At 45.6% G+C, this 16,991-nt stretch overlaps 1 protein-coding gene across 1 annotated transcript; it reads left to right on the top strand.

Moving 5' to 3' along the window:
• The first annotated feature begins 77 nt into the window (after positions 1–77).
• On the top strand, positions 78–7,990 carry Swi5 (SWI5 homologous recombination repair protein). Its single transcript, XM_076844981.1, has 5 exons — positions 78–364; positions 651–699; positions 4,100–4,221; positions 5,273–5,367; positions 7,648–7,990. The coding sequence occupies exons 1-5, from the start codon at positions 78–80 to the stop codon at positions 7,710–7,712; spliced, it is 618 nt and encodes a 205-aa protein (XP_076701096.1). The 3' UTR covers positions 7,713–7,990.
• Positions 7,991–16,991: the final 9,001 nt, after the last annotated feature.

Below are 16,991 nucleotides of genomic sequence, written 5' to 3'. Positions count from 1 at the left end.
AGGCGTATCCAGGGAGGTTCTAGGCGTCCGCGATGGGCGTGGCCTAAATTCTCCAATATGATTGGTTAACAAGAAAGATGACGGGGAGAGGGGCGTGGCCAGGCCACCGCGAGCCGCGGTGGGCGGGTGGAGTCACAAAGAAAGCTGCGCGCGCGCGCAGCCGCGGTCCCCGCCCACTCCGGGAAGGGGCGGGGACTGCGCTCGCTGGGTGCGCGCGCAGCTTTTCGTGCGACGGTTCCTGGCTGCGGCCGTCGAATTCTTTTCATCCCGAGCACCTGAGGCGTCACTCTCCAGTCCTCGCCCTGGATCCTCCTGCACCACAGAACCTCCCGGCCCGGGGGCCTCGGACCCCGGGGCTCAGGAGGTGGGTGAGGAACTGGCATTAGTCCCTTTCCTGATTCCTTGTAGCTCCTCCCCGGACTTCCAGAAATCCCCTTCAGCACCCCCCACCCAGCCCTCCTGGCACTCTCTTTCCCACAACCCCTCCTTCCTCGAGGGTCCCGGCCCTGATTCCGAGAGTGTAGCTCCCGGCTGCACCGGTCCGGTCACCCTTACTTCCCAACTGCTGCTCCTCCTGCATCCGCAGTTCCCCGTTCCTTTTCAAGCGGCTCGCGGTCCCACCAAGCCTTTTCCCTCGGCCTTCTCTCTAGGACTGAACCCGGACAGAACCGAAGTTCCCGCGGGGCCTTCCGATCCCCTGTGAGTATGTCGGTGCCCCACCCTCCTCTCCAGCCCACGCTGCTCAGCCCTCCTCAACGACTTCTCCCAGCGGGATCTATTCTGCTGAAAAATCCCAGGTCACTTCGCAGTCCCTTCCCTTCCTCCTGCCCTCCAGTCTTCAAAGGGCTGTGTTGGCCTCCCCCCCCTGCCTCAGCTGCTTTTTCCCCTCCCTTACTCCAGTCCTTCTGCTAAGGTGTTTCCCTTCACCCAGCCGCGCTTTTAATCTTCCCCCCAGCTCTTGATGTTCGTGCGGTCCACTCTTTTATCTTCTAGTCTCCTTTTCAAAAACTTATCCTCCTCCTTTACTCTGATTACCCATGATGGGGTTTCCATCACCCCTCTCAATTAGATCATGAAAGACTTGGTATTTGTTCTTTGATGAAGCTCCTGCCCTTAACTGGGCACCTGGGATGCTCTGCCAACCAATTTCTTCCCTCCAGGAGCCACAGGATGAGGAGGAAACAGACTAAAAAATTCTAGGATAGTATGAGCCTGGTTTGAAGAGGGGGAGCCCAGACTTTAGTTGTGCAAGGAAGCCTCCCCAGAAATGGTGAGGCTGAAGGTGAGACCTAATGGATAAGTGGCAGTTAGCCCAAATGACAGGGTGGGAAACCACAATCTGTGAAAAGCATCAGGTTGTATAATATTTTCTCCCAGGGAAGCAGTGTGGACTGTCTTTGACCTCCCTGTACCCTCGTTGGATTCCAAATCATGCCTTGCTTGTTCTCTAAATTCATTCCTTCCCTTTTTATTTATTTTTTTAAACATTTTTTTAGAAGTAAAAAAGTTGGACACAACCCTTTATCTTATTTATTTATTTTTATGTGTGCTGAGGATCAAAACCAGGACCTGGAACGTGCTAGATGAGCACTGTACCCTTGAGCCATAATCCCAGCCCATCATTCTTTCCCTTTTTAAAAACAAGCCTTTGCTGGGTGCTGTGGCCCATGCCTTGTAGTCCTAGTGGCTTGGGAGGCTGAGGCAGGACTGAAAGTTCAAGGCCAGCCTCAGCAATTTAGCAAGATCCTGTCTCTACATAAAATATAAAAAGGCCTGGGAGAGCTGAGATTGTGGCTCAGCAATAGAGCGCTCACCTAACGTGTGTGAGGCCCTGGGTTCAATCCTCAGCATCACATAAAAACGAATAAATGAAATAAAGGTATTATGTTCAACTGCAACTAAAAAATATTTTTAAAAAGGGGGGGGCCTGGGGTTGTGGCTCAGTGGTTTAATTAATTAATTAATTAAAAAAGGATTCATGGGGCTGGAGATGTAGCTCATTGTAGTGCACTTGTCTAGCATGCACGAGTCCCTGGATTCCATCCCCAACACCACAAAACAAAATAAGACTTTAATTAAAAAAAAAAAAAAAAAAAAAGTTTAGGCATGGGGGTCTCACTGTGTTGCCCATGCTGGCATCCAGCTTGGGTTAAGCAACCTCCTCCTGCCTCAATCTCCCATGCACTGGGTCTTCAGGCTTGCATTACCATGCAGGGATGTAAGAAGGCTTTATTGAGCACTTACTTTATCCCAATTAGCTTACTCTAATATATCTCCTAAGTCCTTCCAGTAACTTTTGAGGCAGATACTTTATCATCCCCATTTTTGACCTGAGGTCTCTGAGTGCCAGAGACAAAGTCTCACAGGCAGAGCTGATGAGTTTGAACTGCAGCAGTCTCCTCCTACAGCCTGAGTGAACCCTCAGCTTTGTCTCCTGCCTCTGTTTTTCTTTGCCTTCTTGACTGGCTCCTCTGCCTCCTGCCGCTCCTTTTATAATATGGAGCATATCAAGGGTTGAACCCAGAGGTGCTCTATCACTGAGCTACATCTCCAGCCCCTGTAATTGTTATTTTGAGACAGGATCTTCCTAAGTTGCCGAGACACTTGCAGTCTCCTACCTCAATCCCCATTATAGGTATGTGCCTGGCTCTGAGTAGTTTCTCCCTTCTCTCTGTGCTGTTCTTTTCTGCACACTCCCTCAGAAGTCTCTGTCCTGTGCCTCCAACTTGCCCCAGTGTGCATGACTCTCTAACCCTGACTTTCTGTGGACACTTAGAGCTGCCTAATTTGCCTTCCTAATTATCCAGTCTGAAACTGCTGTCCTGTTAGACACTCCCTTGGGACACTTTTTATGATTAACATATCATTCACTCATTCATTTGACAAATGTTTATTGAGTGTCTGCTATGTGCCAGATACGTCTATAGACTCGGTGCTATCAGGGAACAAAACAAAGTCACTATCCCCATGGAGTTTATCATAATAACAGGTGTATGAAAATACTTATGAAATGTACTTTAGGTGTTGAAATGCAATACAACATCAGGACGGGGTGATGTAGGTGAATGAGGCAAGTGGTCAGGGAAGGCCTTTCTGGTGAAGTGACATGTGAGTAGAGCTTTAAATTAGGTCCTATCTGGAGGATTGACCTAATTGTTGGGTCTTTTCTCTTTGGGCCTAGGATATAAGTTCCTTGAAGACACGGACCAGGCTGGATATCCACTATTGTTGAGTGACCAGTTATGAGCCACTGAACCACCAGGAGCAGGAACAAAATCTTTTATTGCCTCTTGTATCCCATGTAGACCGTTCATCCAACATACACTTCCTAAAGATTAGCCACATACTAGGCACTAGCTGTTGTGGCTTTAGAGACAGAAAGGACAACGATGAACTGTAGCCCCATGGAGGGTTATGCTATCTGGTGACATTTGCAGACTTAAGAAGAGAACCTAAGAAGGAGACCTGGAGTGCATTCTCTGGAGTCATGTTGGGGGCCAGGGTGGGCCATTTAGCTAGGATTAGGTTTGGCCAGCAGTGAAAGAAGACTCTAGATAACAATGGCTTTAAGAGTCACTAGAGGGCTGGGGATGTGGCTCAAGCGGTAGCGCGCTTGCCTGGCATGCGTGCGGCCCGGGTTCGATCCTCAGCACCACATACAAACAAAGATGTTGTGTCCGCCGAGAACTAAAAAATAAAATAAATATTAAAAAAAAAGAGTCACTAGAGACCTAAACCTCCATCTGTCCTACCACATCCTCAACATGTGGCTTCTGCCTCATTGTGCACAATTTCTGTTCAGCTCCAGCTTTACCTCCACATTTCAGGCAGCAAGAAAAAGGAAGGCCAGAGAAAGGTGCCCTCTCCCTGGAAGGACTTTCCCCAGATTTTATATATATATATATATATAAAAAGTTCTATTTGGCAGAACTTAGTCATAGGGCCACTCTAATTCCAAAGGAAACTAGGAAATGTTTTATTTGGGTGCTTAGGAGTCTATTACTAACCAAAAGTGGGGGGTGGCTATTGGGGGACATCACATAGGCTCTGAATGGTAAATAACTAGTCAGTCCCATTGATGACTTTTTATGCCACTCAGAGGCCATCTTCCAAGTCTGGCCCGGCTGCAGGAACTGGTGAGGAGTCCTTGCACCATGAAATTCAGAAACTAAAAGAGAAAAAGAAGATGTTGGAAAGGGAGATCTCCCAATTAATATCTGGGTAAGTCTTTTGGGGCTCCTTAGCATGGTTTAGATAACTTTTGGGGGGACACAGCTCATTGCCTGGCATACTCAAGGCCCTGGGTTTGACCCCAGTACCACAAGAAACAGCAACAACAGAAACTTCAACTAGTGCTCTGTAACTGATATGGTCACACTGGCTTGGCATAAAAAAAGAATGGCAGGGCTGGGGCAGGGCTCAGTGGTAGAGAACCTACGTAGCATATTGAGGCACTGGGTTCAATTTGCAGCATCACATATAAATGAATAAAATAAAGGCCCACCAACATCTAAACAAAATATTAAAAAAAAGAGCCGGGCGTGGTGTCGCACGCCTATAATCCCAGCAGCTCGGGAGGCTGAGGCAGGAGGATCTTGAGTTCAAAGCCAGTCTCAGCAAAAAGCAACTCAGTGAGACCTTGTTTCTAAATAGAATACAAGATAGGGCTGGGATGTGGCTCAGTGCCCAAGTGCCCCTGAGTCAATCCCAGTACCAAAGAAAGAAAAAGAATGGCTCCATTGGATTCACCAGAGGCCTCAGCAGCCTCTCTGGAGGAATGTTGGTTGGGCTGGAAAAAACTTGGAAATGAGATTTGAAAACTGTCCAGGATAGAGTCACTCATCTAGTCTCTCTCAAGCTGCATTCTGTCCTCAGCTTCCACCTACACCCAGATTGTATTCTGGCTGGGAGGAAGGCTTTCAGTGCCTAAGGCAGGCTGGCTTTTCCCCAAGTTCTCCAAGCCTCTTGCTGCAGCCAGCCATGGAATGTCGTTTCACACTTAATGGATTCTGCTGGATCTTGTGTCCCATCTGTGAGTCCCTCAGCTATGGCCAGGGTTACCTAGGGAACAGGGCATGCAGAGCAGATCCTCTACCAGCTACAAGCTTCAAGAAGGTAGCGTCTATGCTACCATCACTCTGTGTTCCCAGTGCCTCGCACCTAAAAGTCCAGTAGTGAACATTTGCTAAATACATGCCTCAATGCTGTCTAGCTCAGATCCTTATCAACTTTCCCACGGTGCTCTCTCCCTTTCTCTCTTTGCTCATCCTAGAGGCTACAGTGAGGATGAAATGGAGGAACACATCTCCCTGCTCCACGAGTATAATGACATCAAGGATGTAGGACAGATGCTGCTGGGAAAGCTAGGTGAGCAACAGGCTCTAGAGGAGCCACCAGGGATCCAAAGGTGTCCCCTCCCCTAGCAGTGTTGAGTTTTGCTCCTGGGCCTCCAAACTTGCCAGCCCTCCTGCTCTTCTCAGCTGCCCTGCTCTTGGAATGCCCCAGCCCCTCTCCTCACCAGCCTTTGCCCCCTCTGGCCACCCAGCAAAGCAGTAATACAACTATTCTTACCTGAGTCCCAGGGATTTTTCCTCAAGCACAGAGCCTTCTCTGAAGTGCTTTAGACCAGGACTTAACCCATCTGCAAGATCATGAACTAAGGTTCCCCCTTCTTCGGGGCCTACAGAGATACCATCTGTGTGGCTCAAGTGTCTGTCCAAAGAGGCAGGAGGTGCAAGAGCCACCCTTTGTGGCTTCAAAGAGTATTCTGTTCCTCCTTGAACTAAATCTTGCTATCCAGAGAGTTTTAACCAAGGCAGACACACCTGTGTGACTCCAAAGTAAGGCTGATTTGAGGTAAGGAAATGTGCAGATGGCCTTGTACAGACCCTCCAGATCCATCAGCTGGCCTGGCCTGGTGGACAGCCTGGCATCCAGCAGCCTGGGTATCGTTCAGAGCTGCCCAGTTGCTGCATGAGTTCTGCACTTAGTGCAGGAAGTCATGACAGCATCCAAGCTTCCATGGCAGAGAGGAATCCCGTTTCCCCTATGTTTTGTTGGAGAATGGATCCCAGAGCAGGAGAAAACGAGGAAAATGGATGAAGGGCGAGTGATCAGGGGCCCAAGAAGAAAGGATGTGAGGAGAGTGCTGCTAAGTGGGTGGAAGCATTCTACTTAGAACTCAGCTTGAGACCTGCTGTTGTAGGGTCCAGAGACCTGGAGCCAGTGGCCTATCCCTTTTTGATTTAGTCAGCGAGTATTTGGGGGCACCTCCTCTGTGCCAGGCACTGCACAGATCTTACTTTGGTGAACAGACACTGAAGGTCCTGTGGCTTGAGTTGTAGTGTCGTAAGGGTGGGGCGGAATGGTTGGTAAGTAAAGGAACACAGCAGATTAGTGATAAAATGTGTTAAGAGCAGAGCTGAGGAGAGACCGTGGTTGCAGGTGAGAACAATGTAAGGTGCTCGGAGGAGCCTGAGGAGAACCCTTCCCAGTGGGGGGAAGATGAGTCTCTGAAGCAGCAGGAGGCGCAGCTCACACAGGCCACAGACCAGCAAGGGCTGTTGCCTTATGCTAAGATGTTGGGTTTTCAGCAGGTCTGAGAGACAGTTTTCACTAAAATTCTTGTTTTGTTTTGTTTTGCAGTTATTGGGAATTGAACCCAGGAATGCTCTGTCACTGAGCTCCATCCCCAGTCCTTTTTTATTTTTTGAGTCAGAGTCTCACTAAGTTGCACAGGCTGGCCTCAATGTGGGATCCTCCAGAGTCATTGGAATCACAGGAGTGTGCCACCAAGCCTGCCTTTTTTTTTTTTTAATGGTACCAGGGATTAAACCCAGGGGTGTTTAACTTCTGAGCTACATTTCCAGCCCTTTTTATTTTTTATTTTGAGACAGGGTCTCACTAAGTTTCTCAGGGCCTCACTTGCTGAGGCTGGCCTTGAAATTGTGATCCTTCTGCCTCGGCCTCCCTAGCCACTGCGATTATAGGCATTCACCATAGCTCTGACTTTTTTTTTTTTTTTTTTTTTTTAAGATGGACACAATACCTATACTTTATTTTTATGTGGTGCTGAGGATCAAACCCAGTGCCTCACATGTGCAAGGCAAGTGCTTTACTGCTGAGCTATAATCCCAGCTCCCTCTGACCTTTTTTTTTTTTTTTTTTTTTTTTTTTTTAAGATGGGTTTTCTCATTATTGCCCAGGCTGGCTTCCAACTCCTGGGTTTAAGTGAACCTCCCACCTCTGCCTGTCCAGTAGCGGGGGTTACAGGTGCACATCACTGCCTGGCTTCCATTTATAGTTCAGGCAAGGACTTTAGCTGTTCTGTGTGGTGAAGGATTCTGGGGAGCTTCATTTCACTCTGTGGAATGAGGTGAGTGTTCAGGGAGTCAGGTGCTCACAGCGCAAGTTCTGAACACAGTATCTGGTGCGTGGAAGGCTCAAGTGTGAGCTGTTAGTATAGTAGGGAGAGGCCTAGAAGGAGAAGCTTTTACCTTTGCCACTGGGTGAGGCGTAAGTGTGAGCACTAGCTAGATGCCAGGAGTGCTGTCCTGTGTGGGTCAGGCCAGTGATGCTGGCCTGGGGTTTGGCTTACTTCCTTCTACCTCTCCCTACTGGACACTCATTCATTTTTCTCCATTTCAGCCGTGATCCGAGGTGTCACCAGCAAAGAGTTGTATCCAGAATTTGGTCTGGACGTGAATGACTGAGCTGAGAGGCTCAGCCTCAGGTCCAAGACCCACAGGGACAGGTGGATGTGGACTTGAGAAGCAGCAAGAGCCCAGCCAGTGCAACACTAAGTTTCCAGTGAGAAAATGCTAGAAGCCCTTTGCTGAAGATCCCAAATGAAGTAAGGAGGGAGCTCAGAGAAGAGGGAGTCAGGGAGGAAGGGGTATTCCCAATTCTAAGGTTCCTAAAATGTCCCTGTGATCCTGTGTATCGGCATGTGTATTCCATTTGCTAATAAACATGAGCAATCTTGGCTTCAGTCTGTATACCAATTCTTTCTCCCTCTAATCCCTGTACCTACTTGGGGGAGAGAGCCTGCTTTGGGTTTTAACAGCCTTACACCTATTGTCTCTAATGCTCAAGAGCATTCTGTGAGGAATTAGTTTACTGTCCCATCGAGGCTTGGCATGTGGGAGACCAATCTGGGAAGTGACTGAGTTAACTCCCCTGCTGGGCGATGTAGCCTCAGGCACCCATGCTGCTAGACAGCCCACCCCCCCTCTAAAGGCGTGCCTTCCTACAGCCCCATGGGTGGAGCTATGCTCATTTGTTCCTTTGTAATATAACTCCTTGCCCTGTTTGGGAAAGGTCCATGGAAGTGCCTTGTGTGTGTCCCCTTCTCTTACTGTGCCCTTGGGTGTGGCCTTCCTAGATGTCAGTCAGCTTGCTGACAGCAGACATCATGAAGCTAGTCTCAGCCTCCTGAAACCTGACCCCTTGCCTTATTTGAATAGTGTCTCTTGTGCAGTTATTTTGCGCAGCCCAGTCAGCCCAGTTCCCCTGGAGTGACCAGGCATCAGAGAGACAGTGATTACCCAAGGTCACAGAGCTGTAATTGAGAGAGCAGAGATTTGAGGCCACGTCTGACTCTGAAGCTGGTGCTCTGCAGTACTGCCTTCCTGGGTTGGGAAGAAGCTGGGAGTGAGGAATGACATCACTTGAACTTGCAGTCCTCCTGTCTCAGCCTCCCAAGTCCCTGACATTACAGGCCTGTTTTGTATCAGTATATTAATGTTCAATTTGGGGAAAATCATAATTATCCTCTTCTAAAATTTAGCCATTTTGATTATATACAGTATTCCTTTTATAAACCTTTTGTAATTTCCTTAGAACCTTTACAACTGGCTCAAACATATGACACTTAAACTTTCTGTTTTGTCCTGTATTGCCTTCATCACATGCTGGAGTAGTTTAGTCAGTCTGAAACAAAAATTTCACTTTTGCCAATTTTTTTTTTTCACTATTTGGTGAGTCACTTTGTTGCCACACTCATGTTAATCATCAAGCCAAATCTGATGAAACTAAACTCTGAAAACAAAGTGCTTTTTAAAAATTATCTTTGATAAAATTCAGGATGACTGTAGAAAGAAAAAAAATATGTTTCTAATAAAACACTATAACTTATTAGATCATAGCTCTATTTGTTGTGTTCAGATTCTTGAAATCTACATGCAGACTGGACTAAATCCAAAATTCTTCTAGTTTCCTCTAATATCTGGCTGTAACTCTCCAGTCAAAAATTCAAACTTCTCTTTTCCTAACGTCCTATAAACTAAGCCAGACCCAGTGATGCACACCTCTAATCCCGTGACTCAGGAGGCCACGGAAGGAGGATTTCGAAGTTTGAGGCCTACCTTGACAAGTTAGCAAAACCCTGTCTCAAAATAAAAAGGACTGGAGATGTGGTTCAGTGGTACATGCTCCTGAGTTCATTTTCCAGTACCAAAAAAAGTCCTATAAACTGAACAACTAAATGTCCGTTTCAAGAGGACAAGCCTCGTCCCCAAAGTGAAAACCACAAAGTGGACGTGGACCAAACCATAACCAGAGGCATTTGAAGTACAAACCAAGATGAGGAGTTGACATCAGAACTAGATGCCCTAGCATAATAATGGCTTTGCCCCTCCTAAATTTTTCCTTGTTTATGGCTATTTTTTCCACTTGATATGATAATGATGTAGTCAGAATTTCACAATCATAACTCAGGAGGCTGAGGCAGGAGGATCTCAAGTTTAAGGCCAGTGTGGGCAACTTAGCAAGACCCTGCCTAAAAATAAAAAGGACTGGAGGTGTTTCTTAGTGGTAAAGCACCCCTGGGTTCAGTTCCAGTACTGCCCCTAAAAATAAAATAAATGAATTTTCAGAATCAGTAACTACTATGGATAACTTGACAGAACCTGACCTAAGAATCCTTTAATCCAGCTGGGAATGTGGCTCAAGTGGTATCGCGCTCGCCTGGCATGCGTGCGGCCCGGGTTCGATCCTCAGCACCACATACCCACAAAGATGTTGTGTCCGCCGAGAACTAAAAAATAAATATTAAAAAAAATTTTCTCTCTCTCTCTCTCAAAAAAAAAAAGAATCCTTTAATCCACCTAGTGGGTAACTTGGGTAACATCCCCAATGCAACTTTTTATTCAAATTATATAATAGTCCCCCTTTTTTTTTAAACCTTTTTAAAAATTTTGTTCTAATTAGTTATACATGACGATAGAATAATTTTGACACATTGTACACAAATGGAGCACAATTTCTCCTTCCTCTGGCTGAACATGGTGCAGAGTCACACCGGGTAGTGTAATTATACATGTATATAGGGTAATAATGTCTGTCTCATTCCACTGTCCTTCCCGTCCCTATACCCACTCCCCTCACTCCCCTCTGCACAATCTAAAGTTCCTTCATTCTTCCTCATCCCATCCCCATTATGGATTAGCATCCTCTTATCAATAAGAAAAAAATTCAACCTTTGGTTTTAGCTTATTTCACTTAGCGTGGTATTCTCCAGCTCCATCCATTTACCTCCAAAAGCTGTAATTTCATTCTTTAAGGTTGAGTAATATTCCTTTGTGTGTATGTACCACATTTTCTTTCTCCATTCATCTGTTGAAGGCCATCTAGGTTAGTTCCATACTTTAGCTATTGTGAATTGAGCTACTATAAACATTGACATAGCTGCATCATTGTAGTATGCTGCTTTTAAGTCCTTTGGGTATAAGTTGAGGAGTGGAATAGCTGGGTCAAATAGTGGTTCCATTCCCAGTTTTCTGAGGAATCTCCATACTGCTTTCCATAGTGGAGTTCCAACAATAATGTATGAGTGTACCTTTTCCCCCACATCCTCGCCAACACTTATTGTTGCTCGTATTCTTGATAATTGCCATTCTGTAATAATCCCTTTTTATAACACTCTTAATTCAACTCAGTCACATTATATTAAATGATAAAATTGCTCTAAATTATCTTGGTTACAAAAGAATATGTCTATGTTATTACTAATACTACATAAATCCCTCTGGGGAAACTAAGACCCACCTACAAAAAAAATAAATAAGAGACCAGAGCCAGGCATGGTGTGATCCCTAAAAGGCTGTGTTCAAGGCCAGATTCAAGGCCCGACTGGGCAGCTTAGAGACCCTGCCTCAAAATAAATTTTTCTTAAAAAGAGCTCAGTGGTAGTGTGCTTGCTTAGCATGCAATGAGGCTCTGGGTGGAACCCCAGTACCCACCACCACACACATGCACGTGCAAAGTGGCTACCATAGATCTCACGTAATTCTCTGTAGTTGTTACACTTATTCAGTTTGTTTCCATTAAGGGTAGTGTTGTGCTCCAAAACTTTAATGCAAACTTGATTTGTTATGCTTTTGTTGGTTTCATTTCCTTTTAAAACTTTGTGCCTGTTACCTGTCAAAATTCTACACAAGTGTAATTTCTAACAAAATTATGCTAGCCCAGTACTTTGAGATTACAGACAATGCCTACAAACAGGCAAAAATTAAACATAACAATGAACTCTAGGTAAACTTAGCCTGAGGACTACTCCTAAACCTCCTCATTGCTCAAATATGGCTAAAAGAGTTTGACACTGACACCCCAGTCACCAGTCACCAGTTACTCCCCTCCAGTGTGGTACCAGACCAACAAACTGGGACAGATCTATCCTGGCTCTAAAGAACAACTGAAACCTAGCTACAAGGAACACAAAATGTAATTACAGAATGATTCATCGAAACGATGTTTTCAGGTGGATGCAATGGTGCACACCTGAAATCCAGTGATTTGGGAGGCTGAGGGGAAGAGGTTCTCAAGTTCAAGGCCAGCCTAGGCAACTTAGTGAGACCTTATCTCAAAATAAATAATAAATAAGCCAGGCATGGTGGCCCACACCTGTAATCCCAGCAGCTTGGGAGGCTGAGGCAAGAGGATCTCTAGTTCAAAGCCAGCCTCAGCAGTGGCAAGTGCTAAACAATTCAGTGAGACCCTGTCTCTAGATAAAATACAAAATAGGGCTGGGGATGTATCTCAATGGTTGAGTGCCCTGAGTTCAATTCCCAGCACCCAAAAAAATAAATAAGTAAATAAATAAGGGATGTGGCTCAGTAGTTGTTATCAAAATTACTGTGTCAAACCCTAACTGTTTAGTCATCTTGTTACTGTGACCAAAAGACCTGACAAGAAAAATTTTAGGGGAGGAAAAGTTTATTTGTTGCTCATGGTTCCAGAGGGCTCATTCCTTAGCTGACTGATCCCTTGTTCTGTGCCTGAGGTGAGGCAGACCTCAGGTGGGAGGGTGTAGTGAAGGCAGGCAGCTGGGAACATGGCACCAGGAAGCAGAGAGCTCGGCTCACCAAGAACAAAATCCATTCCCCCAGTGCATGCCCCCATGACCCACCTCCTCTGGCCACACCCTTCCTGTCACAATTACCACCCAATTAATTAATCCCTATTAGAAGACTAATGCATTAATCAGGTTAAAAGTCATAATCCAGTCATTTCACCTCTAAACCTTTTTGCATTGTCTCACACATGAGCTTTTGGGGGACACCTCATCACCCTGAATCTAAACCATAACACTAACTAAAATAAATCTGGAAGGTTATAAAAAAAGAGATCTCATGCACATACGCCTGATAACAGGAACTGTTACAAGCAGTTGGGTGTTGTGATGTGTGCCTGTAATCCCAGCTCCTCTGGAGGCTGAGGCAGAAGGATTGAAAGTTCAAGACCTGACTCAGCAACTTAGTAAGACTGTCTTAAAATAAAATAAAAAGAACTGAGGAGGGCTGGGGATGTGGCTCAAGCGGTAGCGCGCTCGCCTGGCATGCGTGCGGCCCGGGTTCGATCCTCAGCACCACATACCAAGAAAGATATTGTGTCCGCCGAAAACTAAGAAATAAATATTAAAAATTGAAGAAAAAAAAAAAACTGAGGATATAGTTCTGTGGTAGAGCACCCCAGTTTCCATCTAGTACCGAAAAAAAAGAAACAAACTACTATTAAAGACCACCAGGATCAAAACCTTGCACAAAGAATATTTCTAGGAACTGAGGTGCAGCTCAGTGGCTGAGTGTTTGGCATGCATGAGGCCCTGGGCTCAATCCCCAGCATAAATAAAGAAATAGGCAACAGCCCAGCAACTGTCTCTTCAACCTTGGACTGGCACCATTTTGTTATTAACCTTTGAATATCCTTGGGGCCAAGGATCATTGTTTCAAAATAACTGATTTGATGCTTTTGTTTTTTTTTTATTATTATTATTATTTTTTTTAATATTTATTTATTTGTTTTTTAGTTTTCAGTGGACACAACATCTTTGTTTGTATGTGGTGCTGAGGATCGAACCCAGGCCGCACGCATGCCAGGTGAGCGCGCTACTGCTTGAGCCACATCCCCAGCCCCAGATGCTTTTGGTTTTGCCTTTAGAAGTTTTCCTCTGTACCCGTGGAGCAGCTTCTGCTCTGCAGTGCTCCCTGCTGCTTTTTTCTTTTCCTTCTTTTCTCTTTTTTGAGATGGTGTGTCACTGTGTTGCCAAAATAGTCTCAAATTCCTCGGCTCTAGTGATCCCCCTGCTTCAGCCTCCTGAGTAGCTGAGATACAGGGACATGCCATCATGCCTGGCAGATATCACTATTCTTTGTTTTGTTTTATTTTGATTTGCAGTGCCTAGGGATTTAGCCCAGGGCCTAGCACTTGCTAGGAAAGCTCTCTACCACTCAGCCATGTATCCCTACTCCATCACTACTCTTTTTTTTTTTTTTTTTTTTTTTTTAACTGTGGTTGGACATAATACCTTTTTTATTTGTTTATTTATTTTCATGTGGTGTTGAAGACCAAACCCAGGGCCTCACACATGCCAGGCAAGCACTCTACCGCTGAGTCACAACCCCCGCCGCCATCACTACTCTTTAGTTTCTACGATTTGTTATTTAAATGTTGGCATTAATCATTTTTTTTTAGTTGTAGTTGGACACAATACCTTTATTTTATTTATTTATTTTTATGTGGTGCTGAGGAACAAACCCAGTGCCTCGCATGTGCCAGATGAGCATACTCCACCCACCGCTGAGCCACAATCTCAGCCCACATTAATCTTTTATTCTGACAACTTTCACAGCAAAATCTCTCCCTTGTATGTCAATGTGCAGAATGAGAATTCCAGTCCCCAGTTGTAAATCTCTGGCTAGCAAGGTAGTATGCCTTCTTTGTTGCACATTTATTATCAAGAATAGGGGGGCTGGGGATGTGGCTCAAGCGGTAGCGCGCTCGCCTGGCATGCGTGCGGCCCGGGTTCGATCCTCAGCACCACATACAGACAAAGATGTTGTGTCCGCCAAATACTAAAAGATAAATATTAAAATTCTCTCTCTCTCTCTCTCTCTCCCTCTTTCTCACTCTCTCTCACTCTTAAAAAAAAAAAAAAAAAAAAAAAGAATAGGGGCCGGCAGGGCACAGTTGCGTACACCTGTAATCCCAGAAACTTGGGAGGCTGAGGCAGGAACTCTTAGAGAATTCAAAGCCAGCCTCAGCAACAGCGAGGTGCTGAGCAAGTCAGTGAGACTCTGTCTCTAAATAAAATACAAAATAGGGCTGGGGATGTGGCTCCGTGGTCGAGTACCCCTGGTTTAATCCCCAGTACTGCACCCCCCCAAAAAAAAATAGGGGTGGTTGGTAGAGTGCTTGCCTAACATGCACACAGGCCCTGGGTTCAATCCCCAGCACCAAAGTGGGAGAAAAAAAATAGTCACCACTGGCAGAATAGAAACCAGAGTGATAGAGCTGCCCAGTGCAGTCCAGGATGACAGGAGTTCACACTAGGTTGACCAGGTGTTCCAAATGCTCCTACTGCACATCTGGCCCCATCCCTGATGGATGTTCTCACAAGATTTCCCATGGGATAGCGGTGCCTAAGGACAGCCTGTCAAGCAGTTCAGGAAGTAGAGTTTCTAAAAATCAGCTGTGTAGGGGAGGGGGGATAGTAGAGGATAGGAAAGGTAGCAAAATACAACAGTTACTAACATAGCATTATGTAAAAATGTGGATGTGTAACCGATGTGATTCTGCAATCTGTATTTGGGGTAAAAATGGGAGCTCATAACCCACTTGAATCTAATGTATAAAATATGATATGTCAAGAGCTTTGTAATGTTTTGAATAACCAATAAAAAAAGGACAAACATGAACCCCCAAAAAATAAAAAAATTAAAAAATTAAAAAAAAATAAAAATCAGCTGTGCACGTCAGGTTTGGGTTTGAGTTCCCTCTCTGCCTACTCAAGAGCTATGTGGCCATGAGCAATGGACTTGGTTTCTATAAAGTGGGAAGGCTGGCAGTACTGCATTCATCAGGACAATGAGCATTAACTGCCTCTACAAAAAAATCCAAATCCCCATGGCTAAGCATAATAAAAGTCCATTTGTGTCATAGACTCTGAGGAGGGTCTGGTCACCCTCCTGTATTTTGTAGTTACATTGCTGAGATGTGTGGCCACCATACTTCCTCAGGCTAAGTTTACCTAGTTCATACTTAGCAGGAAGAGAGAGCCGTGGAGCAGGCACACCAACTCCCATTGGACTTACCCCCCAAATTGGCAGACATCACTTCCAATACAGCCCACTGTCCCGAGGTAGTCACAGGACCCAAGCCAGCCATGAGTAAGGCTAGGCAATGGGGATAAGCACATGGATATTCCAGGGGACCAGCTGTCCTAGCCATGAAAAAGGATGTTTTTGATACTTGAGATGGGAACTTTTTACCTGGTGACAGAAGAAATGAAATTGAGTCAAATGAGCACAGATATACAGACAAGGCTTGAATTGGGCCTTCAGCCACAGTGGGTAACTGGGGCTTCAGCTGGGGGGAGATAGCACTGATTGAGGGCCCAGGCTGCTCTCCAAACAAAGGGAGCTGCAGGCTTTTATTGATTTGCTGGGGTGGGCTAGAATCTAGGAATTTCCAGTGGTCAGAGGCACAGTTCTCTTGGGTAAAAGTCAGACCACCAGGTGGTCATGGGCAACTTTTACTCTTGTAGCTGGTGCCATCTCCTGCACAAACATGCAGGCCTCGTGACTAGACTGGTCCTTGTGAAGGGGCTGAGGGACTTGGGCTGTTCAGGCTGCTATGGCTGTTGAAAGAGCAGAAGGATTGGGTAGAAAACACACCCGCTCCAACAGGCAACCCTCATGCCCACACGCAGGGCCAGGAGAACCTACCCCAGAAGTTACGGCAGCCACCTTAACCTAACATAACAGATAACGTTCTATAAATAGATTAAAAACCCCACCCATCAGAGGTGCAGGCCCAAGAATCAGTGTTTTCAGCAAAAGCAGCCCTCAAGTCCCTGAAAAGTAGTCCCTAGGCAATTATTATCATGACTCACATGTCAGAAGTGTGACCCACAAAACAGCTGTTGGGAACCTAATCATGTATTGCCCAGCTCAATGACCACCAAAATCAGTGATTTATTTACTTATTTTTATTTTATTTACTCTTAGAGGAGGAAATTTTTATTTGGCTCATGGTTTCAGAGGTTCTGTTCAGGGTACGCGGATTTCATACCTCTGGGCCCAAGGTGATACAGAACCTCACAGTGGAAGAGCGTGGAAGAGGACAGCAGCCCAGGACTCTGAATAAGATGGGCTCGATATGTAATAAAGCAAGCTGCAGGTGAAGAAATGAACCCCACAAAGCCTTCTCTGAATGAAAGGCCATTACTTACAGGAGCATTCCAAACATTCCAGCCACCTCCTTTGTCCCAGGGTGGTGGAAAGAGAGAAGAGGCAGACCTGAGTGAAGACTAGAGACCCAGGTTAACCAATCCGAACACTGAAGGCTGAACCAACTGCCTGAACATTTTCCAATACCTGTTCAGCATAGATCTTGACCAATAGCCTTGGTACTTTTCCAGTACCTGATTAGCATAGGCATTGATGAGTGATTATCATAGCTATAGCTACCCAATGGCTATAAGGCCCCTAGAA

The sequence above is a fragment of the Callospermophilus lateralis genome, chromosome 2 (assembly GCF_048772815.1).
Source record: "Callospermophilus lateralis isolate mCalLat2 chromosome 2, mCalLat2.hap1, whole genome shotgun sequence".
Taxonomy (NCBI): domain Eukaryota; kingdom Metazoa; phylum Chordata; class Mammalia; order Rodentia; family Sciuridae; genus Callospermophilus; species Callospermophilus lateralis.
This window is presented reverse-complemented; position numbering and strand designations above follow the sequence as displayed.